The sequence below is a fragment of the Catharus ustulatus genome, chromosome 5 (genome assembly GCF_009819885.2).
Source record: "Catharus ustulatus isolate bCatUst1 chromosome 5, bCatUst1.pri.v2, whole genome shotgun sequence".
NCBI lineage: Eukaryota > Metazoa > Chordata > Aves > Passeriformes > Turdidae > Catharus > Catharus ustulatus.
Window position 1 is genome coordinate 27,956,398 of NC_046225.1, and position 27,218 is coordinate 27,983,615.

The 27,218-nt window shown below is 42.9% G+C and overlaps 1 protein-coding gene across 10 annotated transcripts in view; it reads left to right on the forward strand.

The window, feature by feature from the left end:
* LOC116996679 (ephrin type-A receptor 5-like) overlaps positions 1 to 27,218 on the forward strand; it is a 95,022-nt gene that overhangs the window by 22,220 nt on the left and 45,584 nt on the right. For 7 of the 10 annotated variants that reach the window (XM_033060599.1, XM_033060602.1, XM_033060601.1 and 4 more), the window contains 4 exons: positions 20,422 to 20,546; positions 22,287 to 22,319; positions 22,820 to 22,979; positions 26,931 to 27,036. In XM_033060599.1, coding sequence (XP_032916490.1) covers positions 20,422 to 20,546; positions 22,287 to 22,319; positions 22,820 to 22,979; positions 26,931 to 27,036 — 424 coding nt within the window. The remainder of the gene's footprint in view (positions 1 to 20,421; positions 20,547 to 22,286; positions 22,320 to 22,819; positions 22,980 to 26,930; positions 27,037 to 27,218) is intronic. The other 3 variants (XM_033060597.1, XM_033060598.1, XM_033060604.1) reach the window with 3 other exon arrangements.

Below are 27,218 nucleotides of genomic sequence, written 5' to 3' on the forward strand. Positions count from 1 at the left end.
AGCGCCGAGCTGGGCCACCCAGTCCTGTCGGCAGCCCCGAGCCCTCATGGCCCAAGCCGAGCTAGTAAATCGCCCTGCCACGATTCTGTTACTATTTGGCAACTTTGTTGCATGTGGGTCCTCGCTGCGAACACAGAGCGGCTTATACTCGGGTGCGGCTTGTATTCGTGAATTTACTGTATGTGCTGCAGCAGATGTTACTGCAAACCTCATAGTGCTTTGTGAGCAGTGGGAGTGTCCCTCCTGCATTTGCATTTATAGACTGCAAAAAAGAGCAAAGTGATTTTTCCCAAGTTCATAAGCAGGGCCAGGAAGAGGCCAAAAGTCACCAGAGTCTAGTGGTACTACTCTTCACTGGATTCAAGGTGGAGACATAAAGGTAACTTATTTATTTGTGTCCTTCCTTTAGTCCCCATGTTTCTTGACTGCTTTTTAGAGCTCTAACACAGGAATGCAGAGTTAGGGATTAAATCTTGATATACATCTGAGTCCTTCCTGATGAAATACTGAATTACAAGACCTAAACAGGATCTCTTCCAAAATGGAAGGGCAGAGTTTCTCTGTGTTATCCTGCAGATGACCATAGGTCCAAGTGGTCTTCTGTTTCATTCATTGCTTTGGCTAATTCAGTACCTGAAGGGATATATTATATTTTGTCTTCCCATAGTGGGTCAAATTATTGTCTTGTGTGTATGGAAGCTACATTTGATGAAGTCGGTGAGTAGCCTCACATGTAGACAAATGCAGGGAAGGGCCTGATGTCTCAGGTAGGTTTGATCATCACACTTCTGTGGATGTCTTCACAGCTGCTCTTGTGTTTCTGTTTGCACTGTTATAGGTAATAAACTAATTGAGCCAAATTAAAAATATAAAAACAACAATTTTTATTTTTGCAACTGAAATTACGGTCCTGGGAAGCCACAACCAAAAAGACAACAACGAGCCCGGGTTCGGTGCTGGGTGAACACACACGTTGATCTGACCTCTGTTGCATCAGATCCCCCTGTGTTCACAAATGCCGTCCTGGGCAGTCAGTTTTTATACAGTTTTTCTGACCTGGGGCAAAAGTCCATTTGTTTCTGCTGTGGATTCCCATATTCATGTAGTTTCCTTTCTTCACCATGGTCTAGAAAAAACCAGTTTCGGCGCAGTGGATGAATTTTGTTTCATGCAGATTTTGGTTACTGGAATTGGGTATTGAAATGTAGGTTTTCCTGAAGACCCTGGTTATCTTGGTCGGTGGCGATTATCAAGTCCTCATGGCCAGGGAGTTTCCTAGACTGTTCCATAACAAGTTACCGCCATTGGGGCAGGTTCTATTACAATAATTTCACTACTATAAGGCTCATCGGATTATAAAGTGCACCTCCAGGAGTCGGCAAATTTCCAAACTTGGTGCATATATAAGGCACACTGGACGATAAGGCTCACTTTTTTTTTGCAGCAAGGATCCGCGCGCAACAAGGTAATGAATTACAGTAATTTCACGAATACAAGCTGCACCGTTTTGACCAAAATTTTGCTCCCATACCGGGAATGCGGCTAATACTCAGGAGCGGCCAATATGTGAATAATTTTCTGAAATTTTCAACCCCGGGAGTGCAAACCGAGTCAGTGCAAACTGCAAAGTCGAACACCTGCCAGTAAAACCCTGCATTTACGGGGTTGTTACAAATTGGTTACTCTGTTGCACAGCGGGTGGAGCTGCTCTGTGCAGGCAGCACAGGGGGTGAGGAAGGCGGGGAAGCTCCCTCCTGCTGGCCCCGTGGCCCAGGGGGAGGCAGGGGCTCTCTCCTGCTGGCCCCGCAGCCTGGGGGGAAGGTGGGGGGCTCCGTGCTGCTGGCCCCGTGGCCTGGGGGGAGGCAGGGGGCTCTGTACTGCTGGCCCCGCGGCTCGGGGGGCTCCCGTCCCCGTGTGCCGCCACCGCAGGAGCAGGGCAGCTCCATCCCTGCCTCCCACCGCTGCCGCGGGTGCCGGTGGGCTCTGTGCCCCCCCTGCCACTGAGCAGCAGCGCTGAGCTGGGCCACCCAGCCCTGTCGGCAGCCCCGAGCCCGCACGACTGAGCCAAGACAGTAAACCCCGCCCTGCCGCGATTCTGTTACTATTTGGCAACGTTGTTGCATGTGGGTCCTCCCTGCGAGCGACAGAGCGACTTATACTCAGGTGCAGCTTATTTATGGACAAAGAAGGAAATGTTTGCCAACACCCAGCGATGCGGCTTATACTCAGTGCGGCTTGTATTCGGGAAATTACTGTAGTAACAACCACACCAGCCGTGCTGTCTTGAGTTACAATACAGGATGTGATCGAAGTATCTATTCTATCACTATCTGTTGTGACCAGGTGGGGCAGTGATCTTTATCTCTGTGGGAGATACTCTGCTAATGGGCCATCCATTGAATTCAGTAGGGCATTGTTCTTTATCTTTGCACCCCCCATCCTTCCTCCAGGGAGTTATCTTCTGCTAATGGCCCATTGAGTCCCACTGTTTGACTGATAAAATTACCCCATTGAGAGTTGCTCCAGCCAGAGGGGAGAGCCCAGCCTTTCCTACCTAGATAAAAACTGAAATTCTGGGACACCAAGTTGCCCTCTTTTCCCTGGACCTTCGGAGGGAGGCTGCACCCTTCTACAAGACCACTGTTTCAATTGAACCACATCTGTCACTGCAGGAGGACTGTAGCCACCATTTATTGGGACTGCTACCAACACCCGGACTGACGGGTGTAGCCCTGATGGGGTGTCAGGTGATACTCTGACTTTGTGTCTTAGTTTGGAGGACAGGTGTCTGCTAAGAAAGGCAGGAACATCTCTTTGAAATGGAGAATGTGAACCCCCCTCCTTCCAAATTATTATAATTTGGGTTTGAAGTTTGTTTCTTTGTAGTACTGTATTTCTATCTTAATTTTCCTAGTAAAGAACTGTTATTCCTATTTCCCATATCATTACCTGAGAGCCCCTTAATTTCAAAATTATAATAATTTGGAGGGAGGGGTTTTACATTCTCCATTTCAAAGAGAGGCTCCTGCCTTTCTTAGCAGATACCTGTCCTCCAAACCCGGACACGTGCTGAGCCCTGCTGAGACCCGCGCAGTTCGTCTCGCAACTCGCACTTCCGGGGTGGCGAATTTCCGAACTTTGTCCATATATAAGGCGCTCCGGAGTATAAGGCGCACTTCCAGGTTCAGGCCAAAATTTTAGTCAAAAAGGTGCGCCTTATAGTAATGAAATTACTGTAACTTACTAATTGTGGCTTTGTTAGTATCTGCAACGCTAGAATCCAGTAAAGCAAGCAATCTTTCTCCTCTCTGGGGCTCAGCGTACCTAAAGTTTCTTTATTACAGTAATTTCACGAATACAAGCCGCAGCAATTTTACAAAAATTTTGGTGGAAACCCGGAAGTGCGGCTAATAGTCGGGTGCGGCTAATATATTAATAATTTTCTGACATTTACAACCCCAGACGTGCCAGCCAGAGTGCCGAGCCAAGCACCGGCCAGTAAAAGCCGGCATTTCGCAATTGTTACAGTGTTACCGTGTCGCCCTGGCTCCCTGCAGGCAGCACGGGGGGCGGGGAGAGAGGCGGGAGAGCTCTCTTCTTCCCTCTGCTGGAGCCAAGGGGAGGAGGGGGGGGGGGCGCCACCATTGCCACGGCCCAGGGGGGGGGGGGGGGGGGCGGGGGGCGCCGCCATTGCCGCGGCCCGGGGAGCCGACGGGGGGGGGGGGCGCCGCCATTGCCGCGGCTCGGGGAGCCGACGGGGGGGGCGCCGCCATTGCCGCGGCTCAGGGAGCCGACGGGGGGGCGCCGCCACTGCCGCGGCTCGGGGAGGACGCGCCGCCATTGCCGCGGCCCGGGGGGGCCGCGCCGCCATTGCCGCGGCCCGGGGAGCCGACGTGGGGGGGGGCGCCGCCATTGCCGCGGCTCCGGGAGCCGACGGGAGCCCTGCGCAGCCATTGCCGCGGCCCGGGGAGGGGGGGGGAAGTGCGCGCCGCCATTGCCGCATCTCGGGGAGCCGGCGGGAGCCCTGCGCCGCCATTGCCGCGTCTCGGGGAGCCGGCGGGAGCCCCGCGCCGCCATTGCCGCGGCCCGGGGGGGGGGCGGGAAGTGCGCGCCGCCATTGCCGCGGCTCGGGGAGGAGGCGGGGTGCTTTGTCCACGCCCGCCGCCGGCGCCACGGGCGCGGGAAAGCTCCGTCCCCGCCCGCCGCCGCTGCCGTAGGAGCGGGGGAAGCTCCGTCCCTGCCTGCCACCGCGGGGCAGCGCCGACCCGGGGTGACCGAGCCCAGGGGCAGCGGCGGCCGGCCCCGAGCGGCAGCACCGGGCTGGGCCACCTGGCTCCATCAGCGGCCCCTAGCGGGCCGAGCCTGCACAGCCTTAGCTCAGCCAGTAAACCCCGCCCTCCCGCGGTTCTGTTACTAATTGCACGCGGGTCCTCGCTGCGAACGACAGAGCGGCTTATATTCGTGTGCGGCTTATCTATGGACAAAAACCGAAATTTTTGCCAACACCCAGAGATGCGGCTTATACTCAGTGCGGCTTGTATTCGTGAATTTACTGTAATTTTTTTGTTTCTACAAACATGATTTATCTTTCACAAACCATGAATTACTTTATAACATACCACAGCTCTCTAGAAATGTTGACTCTAAACATAATTTTTTCCCCCAGGGTATTGAGGAAGCAAGATTATCTTGTGTATGGGAGTACCATTATTTTGATTTTTGTTGTTTTATCAATACAGTGTCTTCCCCACATTCTGAAAATCCTTTTGCCAAGATCATTCAGTATGTAATTGTAGACATGCCTTATGGAGGAAAAGATGAAGTAGAGAAGACCAGATTTATTATTGAGGCACTGACTGAGATGTTTTTTGAGTTCCCAGGGCTTTATCATACTGGCCATCCTGGGTCTTGTTATTAAAAAGATGATCTTGAGAATTACATCACTGAGATCATGATACACTGCTCTGTTAGGCGAGATTCATGGTTGAAAGTAGATATGGCATTTACTGGACCTTTTAAATATCACATCCAGACTTTAAAGGCCATAGTCTTAGAATAAACAAAAGCTAATGCAACTTGCTCAAGCAGCTTTAAAATGAGCAGCATCCTGGTGATCCAGAGGGAACCTGTGGTCCATATTTATGCAACAGATACCAGACTAAGCAGCCACTGAAAATGATGCAAGGATGCTAGCAGTGTCTTTCTTGAGATATAAGGTAAGATGTGCCTATGTGATCAGCATTCATTTCATTTAGCAGCAGAAGGACAATAATTTCATTATTATAAGCTGCACCTGATTGTAAACGTTTAGGCCTTTGTCCATATATAAACCGCACCAGATTATAAGATGCACTTTCGTTCACCACGAGGATCCGCATGCAACTTTCACAAAGTTGACGATTAGTAACAGGATTGCAGGATTGCGGGGTTTGCTGGCTCAGCTTGGGGCCGTGCGGGCTTGGCTGGGCTCTGCCCCTTGCGGCTTGGCACTGCCGCAGGGCCATCTACCCCTTACGGCTCAGCTCAGGGCTGCTGCGGCCGTGACTCACACTTCCAAGTTGGCTTGGGGTGACTGTGGCTTGAGGCTGCTGTGGCTCAGGGCTGCTACAACGCGTGGCTGCTGCGGAGCAGCCGCGGCTCGGGGCTACCGTGGCTCGGGGTGGCTGCGGCTCCCACGGTGCAACACGGCCGCAGCTCGTGGCTGTCGTGGCGCATCTGCGACTCGCACTTCTGCGTTGGCTCGGGGTGGCCGCGTCTCGCAGCTCAGGGCTCCTACGGCCACCCGCTCCTTCCCTCCCCGCGTGGCTCCTGCCAGCCGGGGCTGCCCCGCCCCCACCCCACCTTGCGGCTTGCACTTCCAGGTTGGCTAATTTCTGAATATCATTCATATATTGGCCGCTCTGGAGTATAAGCCATACTTCTGGTTTGGGACCTAAATTTTAGTCAAAGGGTGTGGCTTATAGTCATGAAATTACTGTAATATGAAATTCTTATCAGAGTGATGCACAAGAAGTTAGACAGGCATTAATGACTTCAGTAATTTTGCTTGGAGTACTGTAAATGAAGTGATTGAATACCACACAAAGTAAGTAGTCTTTACAAGCTGTTGCTGGCAGTTGAATGACTGGATGGAAGTTTTCTTTCTGTTTTCTTAGCTATGTAATAGTTCAAGTAGGTAACACTGGGCAAAATTTATTTCTTTCCTCAGATGTGTTCTTCACAGATAGAAACAGGCCCATAGGAGGTTAATCCACAGAGCTGAATTCTATACACTGCAGTGCTGTACAACATAGAAATGCATGTGGGCAGTTCTCACTGATCAGATGTGATAGTTCAGTATCTGCAGGCCTTTTAAAATCAGGCTGTTTTTGTGATTTTTATGAACTGATAAATGTTGCCAAATAGCTTGGAAATTTACTTACAGTCTTCAAGGGACATTGAGCTTTTAAAATTATACTTGAAGCATACATCCTTACTTAAGGCTCTTCTTGATTTTTTTCTGTGTGACTTATGGAAGCGTGCATGTGTGTATATCTATATTTAAAAGTGTCCTTTTCTCTTTTGGTTTTCATGCCTTCAGATTATAACTGCTGTATTGATTTTTTTGGCTTTTTTTTTTTTCTTCAGTACTAATTTCTAGAACAAACTTCAGTTATCTCTTTAAATATTTTATATTTTTGACCAAGTGGCACAATGGGGCAGCACACCACTGCGTGGTGAAATTTGGTAATCTGCCCTCAAGAGTGAATTGTTATTGATGTAAAGGAAGATGAAAAATCACTGTTTTTTTTGTGAGAGGGCTGAATGATCTCTTTTGACCTTAAGACTTAAAAATATTGATTTTAAATTATCTTGCTTTACCTGCTGCCTATAAATTTACAAATTCAAGTTAAATGAACATAAAACACATTCTGTTTGAGTCCACTGTATTTGTATAGGATTTTAACAAAACCATTTTAAATATTTTTCTTTTTATTAATTCTGCTTTGCTGTGTATAGTTCTCTTAGAGTACTTCTCATTTGGGGGCAGTCTAGCAACATTTGTGTACTTCACTGTAATTGGATCCTAATGCAAATCCAAGTCTTTGTTATTCTTACATTCACTGCAGTGACCTTGATAATGTGAATGCTTCACCTTTGCTGCTCCTTGGAAGGCAGTCCTGTGAAATGGCATCAATTACATGCATTGCTAGGATCCCATTTTCAATACCACTGAATTAAAACCAGTTAGAGCTAGTTAATGGGTTTCCCCTTTGTGTGAGGGAGAGGGAGGGGGAATGAACAAAGGAGAATGGTAGCTGAATTGTTTGAGAGGAGGTAATCTCAGTTTTGTTTCTGCTATAGATTAGGAATGACCAATAATCATGTCAGAAGGCGGAGAAACTGATATGCCCCAGAATCTACACCTAGTTATTTAATCATCTTGTCTGATGTATCATTCAATTTTTAACGCCACTTACCATTATAATTTCACATTTATTCACATTTAGGGAGAAAGAGTCGTGCTAATAGCCAACAAGCTGGGAACAGAATAGTGGAGAACCCATATGGTTTGATTTCTGTCTCTTCAATCTAAGCAGTCTGAGCCCATGTAAACTGTTGTACATGTCTGATCTTGAGATGATACCCTTGTGGATGACTCAAGGCATCATCTGAAGGAAAACCTTCATGAGTTCCCATCTGTACTGGCTGGGTAGTTCTCAGTGGTGCTGTAAGATGCCTTTTTTCCAGGATCAAGTGGGAGCTAATGTCAACACAGATCTGTGAAGGATACAGGCAAATGGCTGTGAGCAGCTGGTATTTGTGCAGTGAGCTCTAGTAGCCACCCCATCCTGTCATCTGCTGTTTGGACTACTTTCAGACATCTTCAAGGAACAATTTCAACCAGCTGCTAGATGCAATGAGCGCTTGAAGCATTAGGGTTGGTCAAAGGGTAGTGACAAATGTTCAGGGTGATACCAAACAGGGAAGCATTTTATGTATTGCGTATATATTTTAATTACTCAGTAAAGTTTTTAGTGGTCTAGTCCACACACTGAATAAAGATGATGAGAGAGTTGGAAGGACTAGAGCACTTCCTTAGGTCTATCCAAGTCATTCCCTGGTCCAAGTTGGAGAAGAGAGCCAAGGAACCCCTCGGAGGGAACAGTTACTGATGTTGAAATGCTCCTTTCTCTTCTAACATTCACAAAGCTGAAGGGAGTGACCAGTATAAGGAGCACTTGCCAAAACCAAATCTGGTCCTGTTACAGTGGCTGTGAACCCAGTGAGGAATCTGGATGCAGTGAAGCTTGTCTTTCCTCCATCTTTCTACAGTGTCATGGGACAAATGAGACAATGTCACCAAAGCCTCAGGACACTTTAGAGAGCGCATGTGCAGCTACCATTTGAAACAGCTAAAATCTGTTGGGACCATTAGCTTCTGGATGGCAATCCCACTCTCAGATGTTCAGGCTGTTCAGGCTGGTACCATAGCTTTGCCTTGACCTCCAGAGTCTGTGGTGACCCAGGACTTAGGACATATCCTGTCAGCAATAAGGGGAAAGATTGGACTAGAGAGTCTCTGTACAGTCCATAAATTGGGTTTTCATGTTAGAAACGTTCTGGCATATTCTTGAGATTGTCTCTAAATCCTTATCAACACCTTCAGAAACTAACTGGACTGAAAAAGCCTGCTATATTTTGTCAGAAGAGTCCGTATTTGCTTCCTGCAGAAAAGTGATGCCTTTGCAGGGTAGGAGAGTCAAAAGCCATGCTTTCATATGCAGCTCCATTTATCCTGTTTGAAAGGTTGATGTTCATCTTAAACTTGGGTTGCTCAGTCATGGTCTGTGCAGTTTTGCCTCAGCAAAGCAATTTTGCACAGTGCTTGTCTTTAAGCCCGCAGCTAGTGCTTCTACTTGGAAACAGAAGTTGGAGAAAGTTACTAAATTATGAAAACAAGCCTTTGCCACAAATTTCCCCACAATTTTCCTCTTTGTCACTCACATGGGGGTTTTGTTCCATGTTTGAGCTCAGTGTGATATCACAAGTTTCTTGTGATTTAAATAGAAGAAACCAGCTGTCAGGAGTAATGCTTGCAGGTATTCCTTGTTTCTTTATTTGCCTTACAGCAGTGCCTGCGGGCCAAAGCAAAGATTGTGCTGGCAGGACCTGAATAGTTAGTTCCTGCCCCTCAAGTCTATACAGATAAAGGAATTATTGTTATCTTCATTGCACAAATAAGAGCACGGAAAGATGAAGTGACTTACTCATGGTCATGCTGGGAGTCTCTGGCAGAGCCGGAAAGCAGAGTATTATTTCCTCTAGTCTGATGCTTTTATCCCTGTACCATCCTTTTGTGTGACTAGCCACTTTCAGTAATTTACATTTTTCTGTGATGTCCCCTGGCACAAACAAGCCAGCTGGTAAATGGCACTAAATATATGTCTTTTGGACCTCTGCCTTTCAAGATCCTTTTTATTTTTATCACTTATCTTCTGATAGCCAGGTATCTGTGTAGAGCTGTGCATCTGGAAGGATCTCAGGATGTGCTCATCTAACCTGCTTTAAAACCTCCACACATGCCACAGGTTCACTGGGTGTTTTTTATTTTTTTTCAGCACTTCATTATTTTTGTTCTTAGAAAGCTGCTCCTAAATTTAAAACTGTGGTTGTCTTGCTCCAGAGACAGCAACCTTTTACTTATTTGGAGACTTACGTTCTCCTTCAGTCTCCTTTTCCCCAGGACACAACAGTCTCTGTTCATAGCTTTCTTAACTTTCTCCGATTCCCTCTTGGATTTGGTAAAACTGTACTGTGTTTTTCCTGACATTCAAACCAGGCACATTATGGAGATCCCTCAAGTACTTCTTCCTTCTCCCCAATGACCTGATAGGACTTTGCCTACTGGGAAGCCACAGGTTGAGTGCCAAAGCAAACAGCATGGACAAGGTGCATTCCATAGCAAAGCAGAGCATCAAGACATATAGGAAGGTTTACTGAGCCAGGGACACTGCCGAGGATTGCCAAGACCCATCAGAAGCCCATAGCTTGAACAGGAGCAGCTGATGAGTGGGCAGGACTAGGAGTACCCACTGCCAGGAAGAGCAGCCCTAGGGAGAGCTGCAAGTGACCAGGAGGGGAAAAAAGGGCATGCCATGACAGTTTCTCTGGGAGAGTGCACAGGGAGGTCACAGTCTGCTGACTTGAAGGGGAGAAGAAATTCAGTTCATCCCTACCAGTTTGATGGAGCCAACAAGAGAAGACCTCTGGGAAGACCTTATAGCACTATCCAGTGCCCAAAGGGGCTCTACAAGAAAGCTGGAGTGGGACTTTTACAAGGGCCTGTAAGGACAGGACAAGGGGTAATGGCTTTAGACTACAGGAGGATAGATTCAGACTTGATATAAGAAAAAAATTTTTTACAACGAGGGTGTTGAGGTGCTGGCATAGGCTGCCCAGAGAAGCTGTGGTTGCAACCTTCCTAGAGGTGTTCAAGGTTTGGCTTGATGAGGCTCTAGGTAACCTGGTCTATTAGAAAGTGTCCCTGCCCATGGCATCAGGGTTGGAACTAGATGATCTTTAAGGTCTCTTCCCGTTCAGACCATTTTATGATTCTGTGAAGCTGTATCTTCTTCCTTCCTTCCAAAGGGGCATTGCATGCTCCAATATTTCACACTGCAAAGGCTACCATTCAGAAAGCTGAAGGTACACAAATTTCCCTTGATACTGCCAAGAGGTATTTTCCCAAGCACCTGTAGTAAAACTTTGATTTCTACTGACTTTAGTAGTTAGCTTCATCTCAGTGTTTGGAACCTGAGGTTTTAGGTCTAACAGTGCCCATGGTCACACTTAAAGTGCCAAAAGACTGGGCACGATAACTGAGTTGGCAGCAAGGATGAGATCTGTTAGATTTTTTTATTTGTTTGCCATTTCCCTTAAAAATAGTAGGAGTCTGGGCAGCTTTTGCTCTGATCCAGAAAAGCTACCATCAAGTCTCAAATCAAGGGTTTTATATAATCATAGGTACATAAACCTTTCCATTTCAGCTCTAGTAATTTTGAGGTTTTACTGATACAGGGGTTTGATCTAGTATTACCTGTTTGCTTATTAATATTTGTTTTTAAGAATTTTATTTCAAGCCTTCCAGTCTTCATTGGGGTACTCTCTTATGGAAGAGGTCTGGATTATGGTTCTGCAAAGCTGTAAACAGCCCAGGGTCCTGTGACAAGTGGTGGGCTCATGCTTTTCTCCCATTTCTGAATAAGAGGTGAGATAAGAGCAGTTGTGGTATTCAGAGGGACCAAATACCATAGGAAATAAAAAACAAGCTACAGTTGGAGTTAAGAACTTTGCCTGTTCTTCCCTCTGAACTGATGCACCTTTCAGTAGTTGTTCTTCAAGTGGAAATACAAGGAATTAATTTTCCTGCCCCTGATTTCACTAGAGTGTTTAGTAATTTGGCTTTAATGTTAGAATTCATCAGCAAGACTCATTGCTTACAGAGTGAGAGGCTTGGCAGAGAAGGAAATTTCCCATGCAGTTTAAAAACAGTCCATGAATTTCCAGGGTTTAGGCTTTGATAACAGCTAGAGAAAGGACACAGCAAGCCTTGTACAAAGAAAGGAGCCAATTTACGAATTAAGAAGGTGTGGTGGTAGAGAGCAGGAACAAGCACACATTTAGTTCAGTAGTTGTGGTTTGGCTTTATTTTGTTCTTAATGGCATGTGGATTTTTAAAAGGAAGTTTTTGCTTAAATGCAAATCAGATATTAGGTTACTAAAGATAGGGAAGGCACTCCTTGGTAAGCGTGATAGAAGCGAGTCTGATAAATGTACTCGAGAATTCTATGGGAAAATGCTGAGCCCTGTGGCTATGATCCAGCAAAATGCTGACAGTAGTGGTAGTGCTCATGCACTTAAAATTAAGCATTTTCCAAAAATGCTTTGATGGATTAGAGCTGGAGTTCTTATCACCTTGCTAGGAGTAAAGTTATGAGAGTCTTGTAAGTCGATAGTATTTATTCCTAGGCTTCACAACTAAACCACTAATGGAATATAGGGAAATTACAGCTTTTCTGTGGTGTGAAGAAATCTGGCTCAGGTCTTAACCACAAACTGTTCCCCAGCTTTCAGAAAAACTTACTATCTTGATTTCCAGAGGCACTAGAAAAATAAAATCAAGTATTGGAATTTCCTGTGGATCTGCACCCTCTAGAAAGCTATTTCTCCATGCCTCTCTTCCCTGCTCCAACAAATATTTGTCTCAGACACACATTGGCTGTGAGTGCAAATACCTGCTGGAGACATCAGGGATGCCTTTTTCCTGAGCCCAGGCAACCTGTGATGCCCTAATGTCTCCCTCTCCCTTCTGAGGATCATAATAAATTGCAGCTTAATAGGAGCAGGCTGTGCAGGACACAGGGCTGATGCTGCTGTAAGTACAAATGAATGTATGTTAGGCCTGGCAATTGAAAAAAAAGTTTCTCAAACAATGAGCTATGATCAGGGCCAGTCTTGCCAGGCCACTTTTTAAAACTATTTTTTCTAAACAACCTGTAGCTGTATGAAGGGGACTTTGCACCCTGCAAAATACAGGTGAGTGTTTGCAAGCTTCCAGATTTCAAGAGAAAAAAATTACCTTGATTGATGTTGCAGATCATGCCCTTTGAAGCCTTCGTTATACATAATCCTTAAAATTTCTTTTAACTGTGGTATACCAATATTCCTGCTGAGGACTTGAATGTGTTTGTTGATGAACAAGCTGGAGGTAATACTTTCCCTCCTTTCAGGTGAGTGTGCCCAATATTACCCAATTTTCTCTTGTGATATCTGGTCATGTTTTCCTCAGGCCTCATGCCTGCAAATTTTTTGGATCTGCAGGCAGTTTACGTTCTTTAAGAGTACATGTCTCACATCCATGATAGGCAGGAGACGAGAGCAGGTCTGTGCAACTCTGTACATAGAAGACAAATGGCAAGAATCTAAGGGTTTTTTTTAAACCATATGCTTTTAAGAGCCTTGCCAAAGGTTATGTGTTTCTTTGAGATGACAGTGATATCCTTCAGGTATCATTAAATACTCTAGCTCTGTTCTATATGGGGTGGTGTGCGCATGAGGAATGACAAGGCAGTCTTACTCCAAAGGTGCTATAGTTTAGAGCATAGAATTTTGTGGTGTCTTTAGGCTCTGCTTGTAATCCTATTGCAGTTCTAATATATGATAGCCCTGACACAAAGTCAATTCCTTCTGGTAGATTTTTTAGAAATTAATTGCTTACTTTGTGGTGTAAGTGGTGAATTTTGGAAACTTTCATGCAGTCGGTAAGAGAAAGGAGTGCAAGAGATGAGATGTTGCTATGCCTTCCTGGGTTGCCTCCACAAAGGTAGGCACTGAGGTAGATTAGTTTTGGCAATATTTTGTAACAGCAAAATATTTTGTGAATGGCAAAGCTTTCATTGGTTGCATCAACTGTCCTTCGAGGAATATGTGTTGAGTCCTGCTGTCTCACAATTTAACAACATATTTTGATTAAGAGGAAAAGACTATATGTAAACATTTAAAGCTATGGATTTGCTTTCATAATTTATAGGTCAGTAAGTACTTGGTCTTAATAACAAGGAATATTTTATGGACACATTTTTATAACACAAATTATTGCAGAAAGAATTTCAGTAGTGATTTTTCACATGCAACAAGGCATTTGTTGCTATTTGTTCTTTTAATACCATTTTACAGGAGTAGCAAAATATCATTGAGTGTTCATCTAAAGATTTACCATAAGAAGCAGTAGGTCCTTACGGGTGGGTCACCTGATGTTAGCTTGTTACTGTGGTTTCCTCTCTTTTCTCTCTTTTCTGATTCTCTTGCAAGCTCCTTTAGGACATACTCAGAGAAAAGAAAGCCTTGAATTATTGAATTTAGTGTGCACACACGTCTCCTTCCCCTAAAGACACTTCAATTACTGCAAGAACACAGAGTATTGGGGCACAGTAAATCTTGAGGCCTTAGACCACATTGGTGCATAGCCAGGCAGATCTCCTGAACTGTTACAGAGATCAGAAGTAAAACATTAACCATCATCCCTGTGCTAATGCATGCAGATTGCATGAAGATTACTTCTGTTATTTGTCTAATGTGATATGAATTGAAGGTGATTTTTTATGGTTTGTGTTTACCAACACAAGATTACTTTTTTGTAGAGTGCTAGGAAGTAAAAGCATTGGGTTAATAGTGTCCACAAAACCACAGCATCCCTACTCCTCTCTTTGCCTTTAGCAAAGGTACTTTTCTGGTATCTTAGGTCCAAGGATTAGAAGCCTAGAGAGACATTATCTGAGAAAAGCTTTGTTAAAGAAAGAACGGGCTCTTCAACGCAATTTGACGCCAACTGAGGTTTTACTTTTCATGAACACAACCTTCTGTCCAGATGGGAGGCAGCAAGTCTTGGGAGCACCTTGGCCATGACTAACTTGGGTGTCAAGTTGTGTCCTGGTGTCAAGCTTAAAGAGCTGTGTTGAATCTTACTGGAACCAGGATGGAGCCCACCTGAAAGACCACCCCTTTTCAGATGAGATAGATCTGGTTGCCAGGGTTAGTCATGGATTCGTATTACAAAAATGGGGCCCTACCTTCTGTCAAGGTCATGGAGTGCTTCAGCTGGGTTCCCCCACTCTTGTTGGGCCTGTTTTGTTTCAAGGTACAGATAAGGGCATCTCAGGTTTCAGAGGCATTCAAAATGCCCATTCAGACTGCAAAGAGATCTAAGACCTGGCACCTCAGGGGTTCTTCTTGGGACATAGAAATTGTGAAGAGATTTTATATATTCATTGCCAAAGCAATTTGAAGATTGTGTTCTCGTTTTGATATCTGATACATGAAAAGGACTAACATGAAGTCCCCCATCTAGCCACGAGATACCTTGAAGAATCATTCAAAAGAAGATGATCTCCATCTATGAACAATGTTTTAGGATTTGGCTCCTATTTGGCAAGGTGTTTGGATTTAATCTAATCCTGGGGCTAAAATTTACCTCTTTGCCTTACTTAGGGCCTGTGCAGGATTTAAATCCCATGAAAGATCTCAGATAGAATAGAAGTGACATTTAATGCTACTTAGTACAAGGACTTTTCATTTCCTAGACTCAGTTTTCAAAAACATTTGCAAGCACTTGCAAACTTGGGGCCCAACCTGTTTGCTTAACTAGCCAGGCATGGTTTGCAGCTCTTTGTTCTCAAGGGACAAACTTGAGTACACTTTGGGATATGAAAAATTGCAGCACAAAAGACAAGTTATGACTTAAATCCTAAGTTCTGACCCGGGTGTTAATATTCACAGTAAAAGTACCCTTAAGTGAACCACTGGGTGTTAAGGTGCCCTAAAAGTTCCTATGTAGAAATGCAAAGAGATAATACAGTGAGAGCATTTTTTCCCTTCCCCATGCAATGTTTCTGTTTCAATTAATATGTCTATATTTTTTTAAATTAACCTACTGCTTGAAGCCACCTGCAATTTCGCAGTGCCTTTACTGTGACTTGATGAATAAGGCAAGTCTTCCTTCAAATTCTGAAGTCATCAAAGGTCTGAGAAAAAAATTAGAAACTGAGTAAAAAATTACAATATACCAGGCTTTTGAAGTGAAACCAGAGTTACTTGTCTCATGGTTCCTCTTCTAATACAGGTTTTATTTTCTTCAATTATACGTGGTTTTATTAAGTGCATTAATTATAACATAACTGTTTGGTTATATGATAACAGGTAAAAGTTATGGCTTTGGGACTGAGTGAGATGGGGGGCCATTTGCTATTGTTTCTGCTAGAGTGAAAAATACCAAGGCAAAAGTAATTGGCCTGGAGAGAACATTAGATAGATCATGAAAAGTAGAAACTGGATTTGTTTTGTCTTGGTACAGTGGTTGTTCACCTGATAACATTAGTTTCTCCTAAAATATAATTAGCATTTTATTCCACTAAGCATTATTGTATGTTAGATACTAGTGAGACACAGCACAGTATGTAGTAAATATGGCCTTTGGTGCCTAGATGGGTAATTCAGTGCAAGTGTCATTATCAAAAGTTGCAGAGGAACAATGTCCTAAAATGCCTGTTCCTCATGAAATAATTTTCTGTAGTTATTCAGATGTGACTAATGATGCATCTTCTGCAGAAACTTTATTTATTTATTTGGTATGCCCCCTTACTCTTCTTAAGAAATGTTAGAAAGAGCACAAGAGAAAAAAAATAGGAAGAATCAGTTTTCTATGCTTTTCTTTGCTTCCTGATAAATTTTTGGTCTCAGGAAAACAGAAATGTACATTGGCAATTTCACACCTTGTTACATCTTCTGTTTGCTTTCATCACGTGCATGGCTGTTTTCATAAATGACAAACATAAACATAAATGATGTAATAACCCTCTTTGATCTTGACTGTGTGGCTGGGAAATTAATGCATATATGCAGAACATGAGCAATTCACAACGTACATCCACATTTTGTTGTGTCAAGGCAGGGATTTGAACAAGACTTCTGTCTGCTTACATAAGAAACATGAAGTATTGCAGCTTTATGTATCTTGACTCTTACATGAATTTTTTTACATGTTGTGCTCCAAATGGAAGGGCTCTGTGTTTTGACTTCTTTCTATTAAGAGGATACTGCTCTTGCAAAAGCAATGACTTTTGAAAAGCAAGTCTTAAGTAATCCTTTAATTTTTTTCTGAGATCATATAGCACAGTATCCAGTTGCAGGCTTTTAAGATGGAATGATTGCAGACTTTGTCCATTTTCCTGGATTGGATTACTTTTTTTGTTACAAAAAAACCTCTGAAATACTTATACATTCCTTCCTTCACTTCACTTCTCTGTGCTTTGAGGATGCAGAGTAGTTACTGTATCATGCCAGCACCACTGGGATTTATTGAATTCCTTAATTGGCCTTTGTCTCACAGTTACACTTTAACACTTTTTTTGAAGAAGATTCAAAAAGGATATGGTTACTCCTCTTATAATTTACTTTGAGAGTTAGGTTACTCATTTTCTTATCTTCCATTCATTTCCCAGTAGAGCAGAGCATTCTGTGAGCCACAATTGAACATTTTAGAGACTTGCACACGCAGAGATTTAAGTCCACGAAGCTGCTCACTAGCCAAGCTTTTTGCACAAGCTTTTAAAAGGGAATGCTCTGGTTTAGGGGTGTAAGAAGTTTAATGGGTGTGTTTGGTTGCTGGTGGTGCATTTTGTGTTGTACAGTGCAAGTGCACATAAAGGAGAGCTAAACTGCCCTGAATCTCCTATGGAAAGTTTGGCAGCAGAGTTTGGGGGCACTTATCTTGTTTTCTTGGCTGTAAAGCACTTGTAAGCCTCAGTCCTATAAACGCTTCAGAAAACCTCAATGAAGTGGATGAAAAATCCACTATTTGATCAGGAGATTTTGATGCTGGGAATTGCATGATTTTCACCTTCCTGAGAAGCATTCAATACCAGGGAGAGCTGAGGTTTCCCCTCACTGCTCTTCTCAAGTCTACTTTTCCTAATAGTAGTTTAAAATGGTATAATGCTCAGCACTTATGTTCTCTATCCTGCCAGACCTCTGCTGCCAGCTCTGCAAGCATGGGATAGACGTTGCAGGGATTTAGGGGCATTGGAGATCAGTCCCAGAGGGCATAGGTGCCTTTTTTTTAGTACAGTAATTTCACGATTATAAGCCGCACCATTTTGACTAAAATTTTGCTCCCACCCCGGAAATGCGGCTTACACTCAGGAGCGGCTAATATGTGAAAAATTTTCTGAAATTTCCAACCCCGGGAGTTCCAGCCAGGGTGCTGAGCCAAGCACCTGCCAGTAAAACCCGGCATTTCGCGATTGTTACAAATTGGTTACTCTGTTGTGCGGCGGGTGCAGGCAGGCTCCGTGCTGACAGCGCAGGGGGGAAGGGAGGCGGGGGCTCCATGCTGCCATCCCCGCGGCCTGGGGGGGAAACGGGGGGCTCCCACCCCCGCCTACCGCCGCAGGAGCAGGGGAGCTCCTTCCCCTCCTGCCACCGTGGGAGCGGGGGTCTTCTTCCCCTCCTCCCGCTGCCGCCGCAGGTGCCAGCGGGCTCCATCCCTGCCTGCCACCGCGGGGCAGCGCCAGGCCAGGGCGAGTGAGACCAGCAGCAGCGGTGGCCGGCCCCGAGCAGCCCCGCCGAGCTGGGCCGCCCAGCCCCGTCGGCAACCCTGTGCCCACACGGCCTGAGCTGAGCCAGTAAACCCCGCGATCTCGCGATTCTGTTACTAATTGGCAACTTTGTTGCATGTGGATCCTCGCTACGAACGACAGAGCGGCTTATAATCAGGTGCGGCTAATTTATGGATGAAGAATGAAATGTTGCTGACACCCGGAGATGCGGCTTATAGTCTGTGCAGCTTGTAATAGTGAAATTACTGTACTTTGGTGGCTCCTCCCTGTATATGGTAGCATCTGAGTGGCTCATGATAAGTGATCAGTATCATGTATTTAACAAGGATTGTAAAATCTCCTTTTACTTTGCACCATCACCACACAGCAAGGCTTGTTATCTAATGTCTCTAAAAACTATGTAGCTTCCTTGCATCAGAAGAGGCTTTGTTCTGTTTTAATGGAGCTCACTACTCACTCTGTCTTCTCTGAGCTAATATATCTGACCATACACGTGAGCACAGATCATATCTCATTTGCACTCAGCTTGCTGTGGGCATGTATGCACAGTGCACATTTAGGCACCTAGGATGGATGGAAATTCCTTTACCAGATTAGTAATTTGTATTTAGGTTGCTATCTGCCTTCACATAGCCCAAAAACTTGTAGAGGATGTCATTAAGAGAGGGGTAAGGTGACTTTTGCAGATGAAAAATTTTTGGTGATCACCATGCAGTACCTGCATAAATAATATGATTATCAATCAAATCAAGGTGGTTTTCATTCGCTCAGTGGAACAGTTGTGAGCACAGTAGTGGGTGCACAGTTAAAAGGCTAACACTGTCTGTACATCTTGATGCCAGCTCTCCAGCAGAAAGCAGTATGGAAATAGCCAACACCTTTCAGGATCCTTCAAGAGCCAAGTGGGAAAAGTAAACATGAGTGTAAAAAACTACAGCTGAAGCAAGACTGAGATGTAGGAACTTGCTATAACACAGAAGTCTTGCTGCCAGCCTTCAGTCCAAGAATAATTGTCTGGAGCTCTTTCCTTACTTTTTAGCTTAAAAATTAATGTATTTTTGTCTTTATTTTACTTAATGGGTTGGGAGTTTTTACAGTGTTAAGATAATTAGCTAGTCTTGCATATAGAAGAAATTTTTTTTCTATAGTTCCACATACATTTTGGAAGATGAAGTGTGGTTGTTTGCTACTGGTCTTTGCATTCTATTCCCCATATGGCCACGAAAGTCTTTGCCATGGGTCTCCTCAGGCCCCCTGCTATCCAGCAGGAGCTTGCCTGTGTGGAGGGTGAATTAAAGTCCCTCATCCAGGCATGGCCTGTTTTTATCTATGGAGAAGCTGCTCTTGGCCCTGCAAATTGGAGACTATGAATTTCTCCCATCCCCTTTTCTTTTCACTTGATGGTGTTTCTAATCACTGGCATGAAATACCTGTGGTGTTAGGGTTGCATTGCCCATAGCAGCTTTTGCTAGAGAGCTAGTAGGGGTGGCAGCAACCACAACTTAAAAAACTCTCTGCAGACATCAGATTGAATACAAAGGATCAAGCCTGTTTCTGATGCAAGTGTGCTACAAAGGGTAGATAACCTTTCGGGGCTGCATCTTAAAATAATGAGTAGAACTGGTATGGCTGCTTTCATTCTGTGGCTTCCCCAAGCACACTGCGAACCTACAAACTGTGATTACCATTAAAATCTTTTGCCATTTGCAAGGAATTGGCATCACCATGTGGGCTGTAAGACCCTAGTGATATTAATGGAGAGCAATTGAATTATAAAGGTTGTAGTATTCCTTGCTTCTGGAAGGAAGGGTCTGAAAGGATACCTAGGCTTAAACTACTTAAAATCCAAAACTGGTAAGGAGTCTGTGTAATCTAAGGTCTTCTGAAAAATATATGCCTTGAAAGCAGGCAAAAGAAAGCAAAACATAATCAATATGTAGTTCTGATAGCATAGACCCCTGACATATTTGAAAAGAGAAGTTGTGGATGTGTTGAAAAATTGCTTGAGAAGAAAGGGTTGATGTGTAAGCTGTGATAGTAGTTCATGTTATTACTTCACCTTGGTGGTTATGCTGCTGCAAATCTGTGCAAGTCCAATTATTAAAAATGGGAAAATACCACCAAGGTAAAAACAGACCTCACTGATCTGCAGTAGTGAAGGATTGTCTTGTATTTGAGGATGCGCTGATGTGTTTGACTTTGGTTGAGGCAGATCATCTTACTAACAATAATTTTTGTCTGTTCTGTTTTTTCTCCTGTCTTGCAGCACCTTCTCCAGTCAGTACTGTGAAGAAAGGGAAGATAACTAAAAATAGCATCTCTCTTTCCTGGCAGGAGCCAGATCGACCTAATGGCATCATACTGGAATACGAAATCAAATATTTTGAAAAGGTGTGATGGACTGATTACTGAGCTTCCCAAGTACCTTCTCTTTGTTGTTTTCTTTTAGTTATTATTATTTGAGTCATGGAAGGGAATGGAGAGATTTTATGCATAAATCAATGTCAGATTGATTTTGCAGTAAGTGATTAGGAAGACTTGAAATGAGGGTGTTGTTTTCCATTAGTGTGCCCCTTGTCTTCAACAAATACATTAAATCCGTGTGTCAGATTTTTCTCCAGGCTTATCACATTAAGATAGAGCATGCTCATTTGTTAAAAATAGAAGGGGTTGAGGACTGAGCATGTCTCCTCCCAGAAACATCAAGCAATCCCTTGTCTTTGGTATTTCAATTTCTCAGTTGATTTTCTATCCACTGTGAAAGGAGAAATGGGTTGTGGAGAGAAATTGTATGTGCTGTGATATGAAGAAGGGCATCTTGGCTTAAAAACTTGCCTGGATTTTCCAGCTCTTTCTCTCTATTTAAAGGGAAGCACAAAACTTGCCTCTCCTAGTCTTCATTTCAGATGGTGACTTGTTCTTTTCCTGCAGAATTAATGTCTTTTGGATGAAAATGGTTGCAAATGCACTTTATCAAAGTGTTGTATTTTGAGTGATATTGCCTTAAATCTCTGGAAATCTTAGCTTTCCAAAAATCAGGTTTTCAGGATTTGACTGAATAGGGGTTTTTTTTGCCTTAGCTGGAATTGTAAGGTGTTCTTTTTTCCCCAGAAACATCCAGGCTTTCTACATAAAACAAGAGGAAAATAATGAAATTGAGTGACAAATCACTTTTTTAGGGGGATTAAATTTCTATTTTAAGGAAGATAATCCATTAGCTCTATCTGTGATCCAGGTGAAATTGCTCAACATGGACCAGGACTAGATCCTTATTCCTTCTGTCTTTCTTTGACCATGGGAAGGACCTGCTCAAGCATTTCATGCAAACAGAGGAAAGAATTTAATAACTCTTCTCCACATTATTTTTGCAGATGGGGGAACTTGTGAAATAGATTCGTTAGTTACTTAAACAGGGCTGAGAATTAAAGTACACAGCAAGAATCAGGTTATGTTGTTGATAGAAATAATCCATTACTAATTGTTTTATTAACTCGTTTGAATGACTGTTGGGGTACATTGACTCCTTACCATGGAATGACTTGGGAAGAATAGCTTTTAGAAAACAAAAAAGGTAAAGCAAATAATTAAAGTAAAAGAAATTATGTATTTCTTAATTTTCCTTAGTTTGTTTTCAAACAAATTGACAGGAGAGGGTGCTTAAAATGTTGTTTGTAGTCCAGGGCTAGTGTCAAATAGCTCCAGCAAATAGTTCCTCAAGAATTGAGTCCTTTGTGGAGAGGCAGCTCCAGCCAGTCCAAGTTTATGCTGTCTAGATTTATTTTCTTCAGGCTGAGAATGAAACTTAGTGTTTTCCATAGAAAAGCTCAAGAGTCCAAGTGTTTACAGAAGCCAACAGTGTATTGAAAAGCTAACTGGCTGACATACAAGCAAAGATGTGACCTAATATTCACGTACTGCTTTTTAACCAGTAGTTAAAAATAAAAAGAATAAAAAGCAGTTTCTAAATTTGTAGACCTTAATTTATGAGCTCTTGTCTAGATTAGGTGTTACAGTAAATAATTCTAAGAGTAATTACTTAGCATTTCAACAAAAATTTAATCAAAGGACTGGAACTGTTTTACATTGGAAACTGATGTAGATGAAGATTTATTTCAGCAATTTTTCTTCCAGTTCATTGCTTCAGAAGAACAATGCAAAAATCAGGTAATTTCCTGGAGTTTTTGTTTATCATTCCCTTCCCAAGGTCAAATTCATGGTTCTAGAAATGCAGGCATAAAATTGTATCGTGTGTAATATACTATTTTCTTTTAGACCTACTTATATTACTGGGAAGCCATTTTGGTGTAAATCAAAATCCTTTTCTAAGGTGATGGGACTGGTTTTATCTTCCCTGTGCCTTGGGATTGATCTTTGTATGATAACCCCAGGCCATGTACATCCTGAGCAGTGGAAAGCTGCTTCTACTGCAAATGCCATTTGCATGTCTCCTAGAATCATTGATTATAAAAAAGAAAATCAGATTTCACATTTTGTATTGCAGAAAGAACCTTCAGAGAGGGGGTTTTGAGGAAGAAATCCTTAAAAATCCATACTTCAGTCATCTTTTGTAATGTTTCTCTGGGGGTTTTTAAGAGTGTGTCTTCTCTGGGAGCCACTCTGTGTGTGTTTGAACTTTGTGGTTTTTGTGGGGGTGCTGGGAAAAGGACCAAGAGACGAGCTACACCATCATCAAGTCCAAAGAGACGACGATTACGGCAGATGGTTTGAAACCTGGCTCAGCATACGTCTTCCAGATCCGAGCCCGGACAGCTGCCGGCTATGGGGGCTTCAGCCAAAGATTTGAGTTCGAAACCAGCCCACTGTGTAAGTCTTTTTGATTGCTGTCAGCCCTTGTCTCTGCAGGGCTTACCAGAAACAAGTCAGGGGATCGATACCTTTGCAGAGAGCGCTTCCTTTTATTCGTTTCATGTCTTGACTTTGGAAACATCAGACACATCATGACTCTGCACTTGAAATATCTGTCCTTTGCTTCCTCATGGTGAGGCAGGGGATCTTCAGGCTACAGAAATTCATGGCATTCCATGCTTAAAAAATCCTGTGTTTACAGGAGCCTGATGTAAGAGAGTCTTTCCTCTCAGGAGGAACAAAGGGGATGGGACCTGCTCTTTAAAAAGGGTGTCTGCAGAGTTTTTGAAGCTCTCTTAAATATCTACATCTGGGCTAAAAAAACCTTGAAATGGTGCCTCTCTGCAAGGAGAAGAGTTGAATCAGCGTTAGTGTCTTTTGTGTTTTTTGGGGAAAGTTCCTGTCAAGTTAAATGATTGTTTCTGTTGGCTGCCAATGCCACAGTCTCAAGAAAAGAAGGTTGACTTATAATCAGAAATGGAAACAGATGTGCACTGCAGGTGTAGGACTTCTTGGCCTGTTATATTTGTGGGGTTTTAAATTTTCTTTAATTTTTTTTTAATAAACAAATCTGATTATCCAGGGCTGGATTCTGGAACAGATTCTCTGACGGTGAACTCCTGAGGCACACAGACGCTCAGCTGCACTTTCTTCTGTGTTTAGACACAGCTGTGGGGAAATTCTTTTTGTCCCAAATACAGAATTTTGCTGACGTATCAAATACTATTTTGTCCACCAGAAGATATATCTTCTCTCTTTTAGTCTGTACAGCTGTCATTTATTAATTTTATACAGTGTGCATGGAAGAGGAATTTTATGGTGGAAATACTCAGATCATGCCTATGGAAGACTATTGTCTGTGTTTTCCTTGGAAATTTAAATTCGCCAATACTTCAATTACTCTTACTCCATTTTTTTTTAATTCACCATCTTTGAGAAAAAGATGCTGAGTTGTCTTTTCAGTGCATGCTACCTTTTAAGTCATAATAGATTTTCAAGGAGTCATTATACATGTGCAAATGTAACTGTGGAGCCAGTGGTTAAGTTAATACAGTGAAAATTGCATCACAATGCAAGCATTAATGCAGTAAGGACAGTCTATTTAATTTATTTCTTATTGTATTAGCCATTAATTGTGCCCTATAAGTAGCAACCAAATCATCTTATGCCAAAAAATTATTCTGTGTATTTTTCTCAGTTGGAAAGTTTCTAGCTTAGAGTTGTTTGAGTAACAGTGTACTGGTCTATTAATGAGTAACACATGAACTATATGTACATTTGATCTATTACTTATGATCCTGGTCCAAAAATAATAGCACTTTCATAAAGCCCATCATGTAACTATCTGTGTTAATTAGGAATTTTGGAGGACATCACGTGAAAATATTTTTAGACACTAGAAATTTTGTGGGTTGTTTAGTCATACCCACATCCCAGTCTTTTTTACATTTTAAAGGCAGAGGAATAGGTACTTCTCTGATATTAAGGAGTTGCTGGCATAGTCAGAGGAATACCTACTGTATGGTCCCAAGTTTGGGAATTCGAAATTGTTGGTCTGTTGGACTCAAGCTCTGGCTGAGGCCAGACTTAACCAGATACTTTAACGCTTAATATGATTGAAATACAATATAAGCCTCAGTATCTTGCAAAAAGCAGCTCTGTTTGACATTTAAAACCTTATAAAAAGCATTTTTTCCCCCCAAGCCCTATATAAAGTCACTATAAATGTCAGGACCATGACCAGACTCCCACTACTTTCTTGCACATCCTAGAGATTTTGAAAGTAAGTACAGATCGAAATCTCACTGCTACATCAGAGTACCCAGATCTGAACTTCTTGTTAGAGCCAAAGCAAATGATTTTTATTCAGGCACAGATGAAAACCTTTTAGTGGCTGTTCCTTGAAACAAAAACACTCTCAAAGTTGTTTGGACTGAACAACAGGTTTTGTTTCCAGGTTGCAAGGTTTCTATAGTTATCTTTAATACAAATGCAATGGAGGAAAGCTGTAAGCTGTTTTGAACTTCCCTCTTTTTCCTGATTTTGGGAATTTTTGCATACTTCTCCCTGCTTGTGCAATTCTGTAAAGCACCATGAAGGCTTTTTTTTTTTTTTTTTTTTTTTTTTTTTTTTTTTTTTTTGAGTGGAAGGTGTTGCTGGGTGTATCCACTTGTTGCTTTATCCTTTCCGAATGCCACCAAGCTCATCTAGCCCCAAAAACTAACCTTACCAAGACCTGGGTTTTGGCTGGATTAGTGAGCTTATCTAGCTGGTGTGCTGGATGGGAGTAGGAACATATCACCAAGCTGAGAAGTGGCAATGCAGGGGTGTGTGGGTGTGTGTCCCTGACTTTGAAAGGCAGCAAGTCCCAGCTTGGCTCATGAATTCAGCCTTTTCATCTGCCATAGATCACAGCAGAATTTGTCTCATTTCCCCATCCCTTGAGCTGTGCAAAAGAACACCAATCACTGCTTAATGTTATCCTTTAAATGTTTTTCTTTTTAATTATTTTGTCAAGTAAGCAGTAAAATACCATCTTAAGGAGCCCCCATAACTTTGTGAGACTAATAAAATCTCTGGATGATGGCAGGGGTTTGGAACAGTTAAAATTAAATATTTAATGTATCAGGACCAATCTTTCTGAAATCACTTACACTTCTGTAGCAGGTGCACCCCACTTGTGGTTAAGCACCAGAGAGCTCCCATATGAAGACCTGTTTGAATCCCAGTGCACATCAATTTTTAATGCCATACCTTTCTGTCTTTCTTTTCCTTTAACAATTAATATGGGACTATATTCAGTTATTTTATAGCTTTCATAATGTTAATCCTGTGCTCAGGACCTTTTATTTAGTTCAACCATTTAGTTAAAGGTTTCTTCAGTATGCAGTCAATTCCTGCTGCTCTCTGGGATGGATGAGGCTTCATCCTGGGCTGGCACAAGGTTAAGAGTTATAATGAGGTTTTCCCTCACAGAGCAGCAGTTCCTATGCCAGAGAGCTGGTTTTGCAGGGAGGATGTGAGATTTGTACACTGGGGTGGTTATATACATGCAACTAATTAAGCTGGCAGCAAAGAGGGCGAGGTGAGAAGACTTTCATTTCTGCTTGGGAACCCAGCATACAAACCTCTGGGGGAAAATGGGCTCCTTCTCCTGCCGTGTAGGGCAATAAACAAGATACAAGTGGTATTAGCATTTCTATTTTACAGCCTACAGGAGCTTGCTCACTTGCTCTTACTTGACCCATGTCAAAACTCAGTTCTCAGTCAGGTCTCCTGACCTTTCTGCTGGCATCTTTATCACCTGCCTTTTGGCAGGCGGGCTCTTTACAAGGCACAGACTAGGAGAGTTTTGCTTCCCCAAGTTTTGGCCAATAAAAAATCCAACAAGTGTATGTGTCTTAGCAGCTGTTTTACAGAGGGTACCTTATGGCCATGTGATAGAGATGCCACAAGGAGTTAGTTTATAATTGTTTATAGCTTCCTGAAGTGCAGGTAATTATTTTTATCTTGTAGATTTTGCTTATGTCTGTGAGCAATAACATGCCATAAATATTCCCTCTGAGTGCTGGGTTTTTATTCAAATGAGAGCCTTTTGGGTTTTCATCTTTTATCTCTGATTTCTAATGCAGCTAACTCAGGGAGAAAAACTTTCTGAAGTTTCTGAATTCAGCAATGAGATGCAATCTTGTTGGATTTTTTGGCTTAGTGTTGCATGTGGTTTTGTTTCCTTTCCACCCATATCCATTCCAAACTAGAAACAGACAGAAAAAAGAGAAAAACACAAACCATAAAAGAAGAAACGAACTGATAAGACTTGAAACCTCGCTAGCAGCTTCACTAGAAAGACTTATATGGATGCTGACTGTCATTTTAACCCTAATCTCCATTTTATGTTTCTCATCTCAGCAGTAGCTGCATCCAGCGATGAGAGCCAGATTCCCATAATTGTTGTGTCTGTAACAGTGGGAGTCATTCTGCTGGCTGTTGTTATCAGTTTCCTTCTCAGTGGAAGGTAAGAGAAGCAGCTGTGTATTTATACTTCTTCAACTTTTGTAATAACTTTTATCTGACCAGCTGATTAGTGTGATCTAGGCAAAAGCAGCATGTGAACAAAGCTGTCAAGTGCTAGTCCTGTAAAACAATACGAGGGTGGGCTGATTGATCTGTTTGAACAAACAGAAATGACAAAGGCAC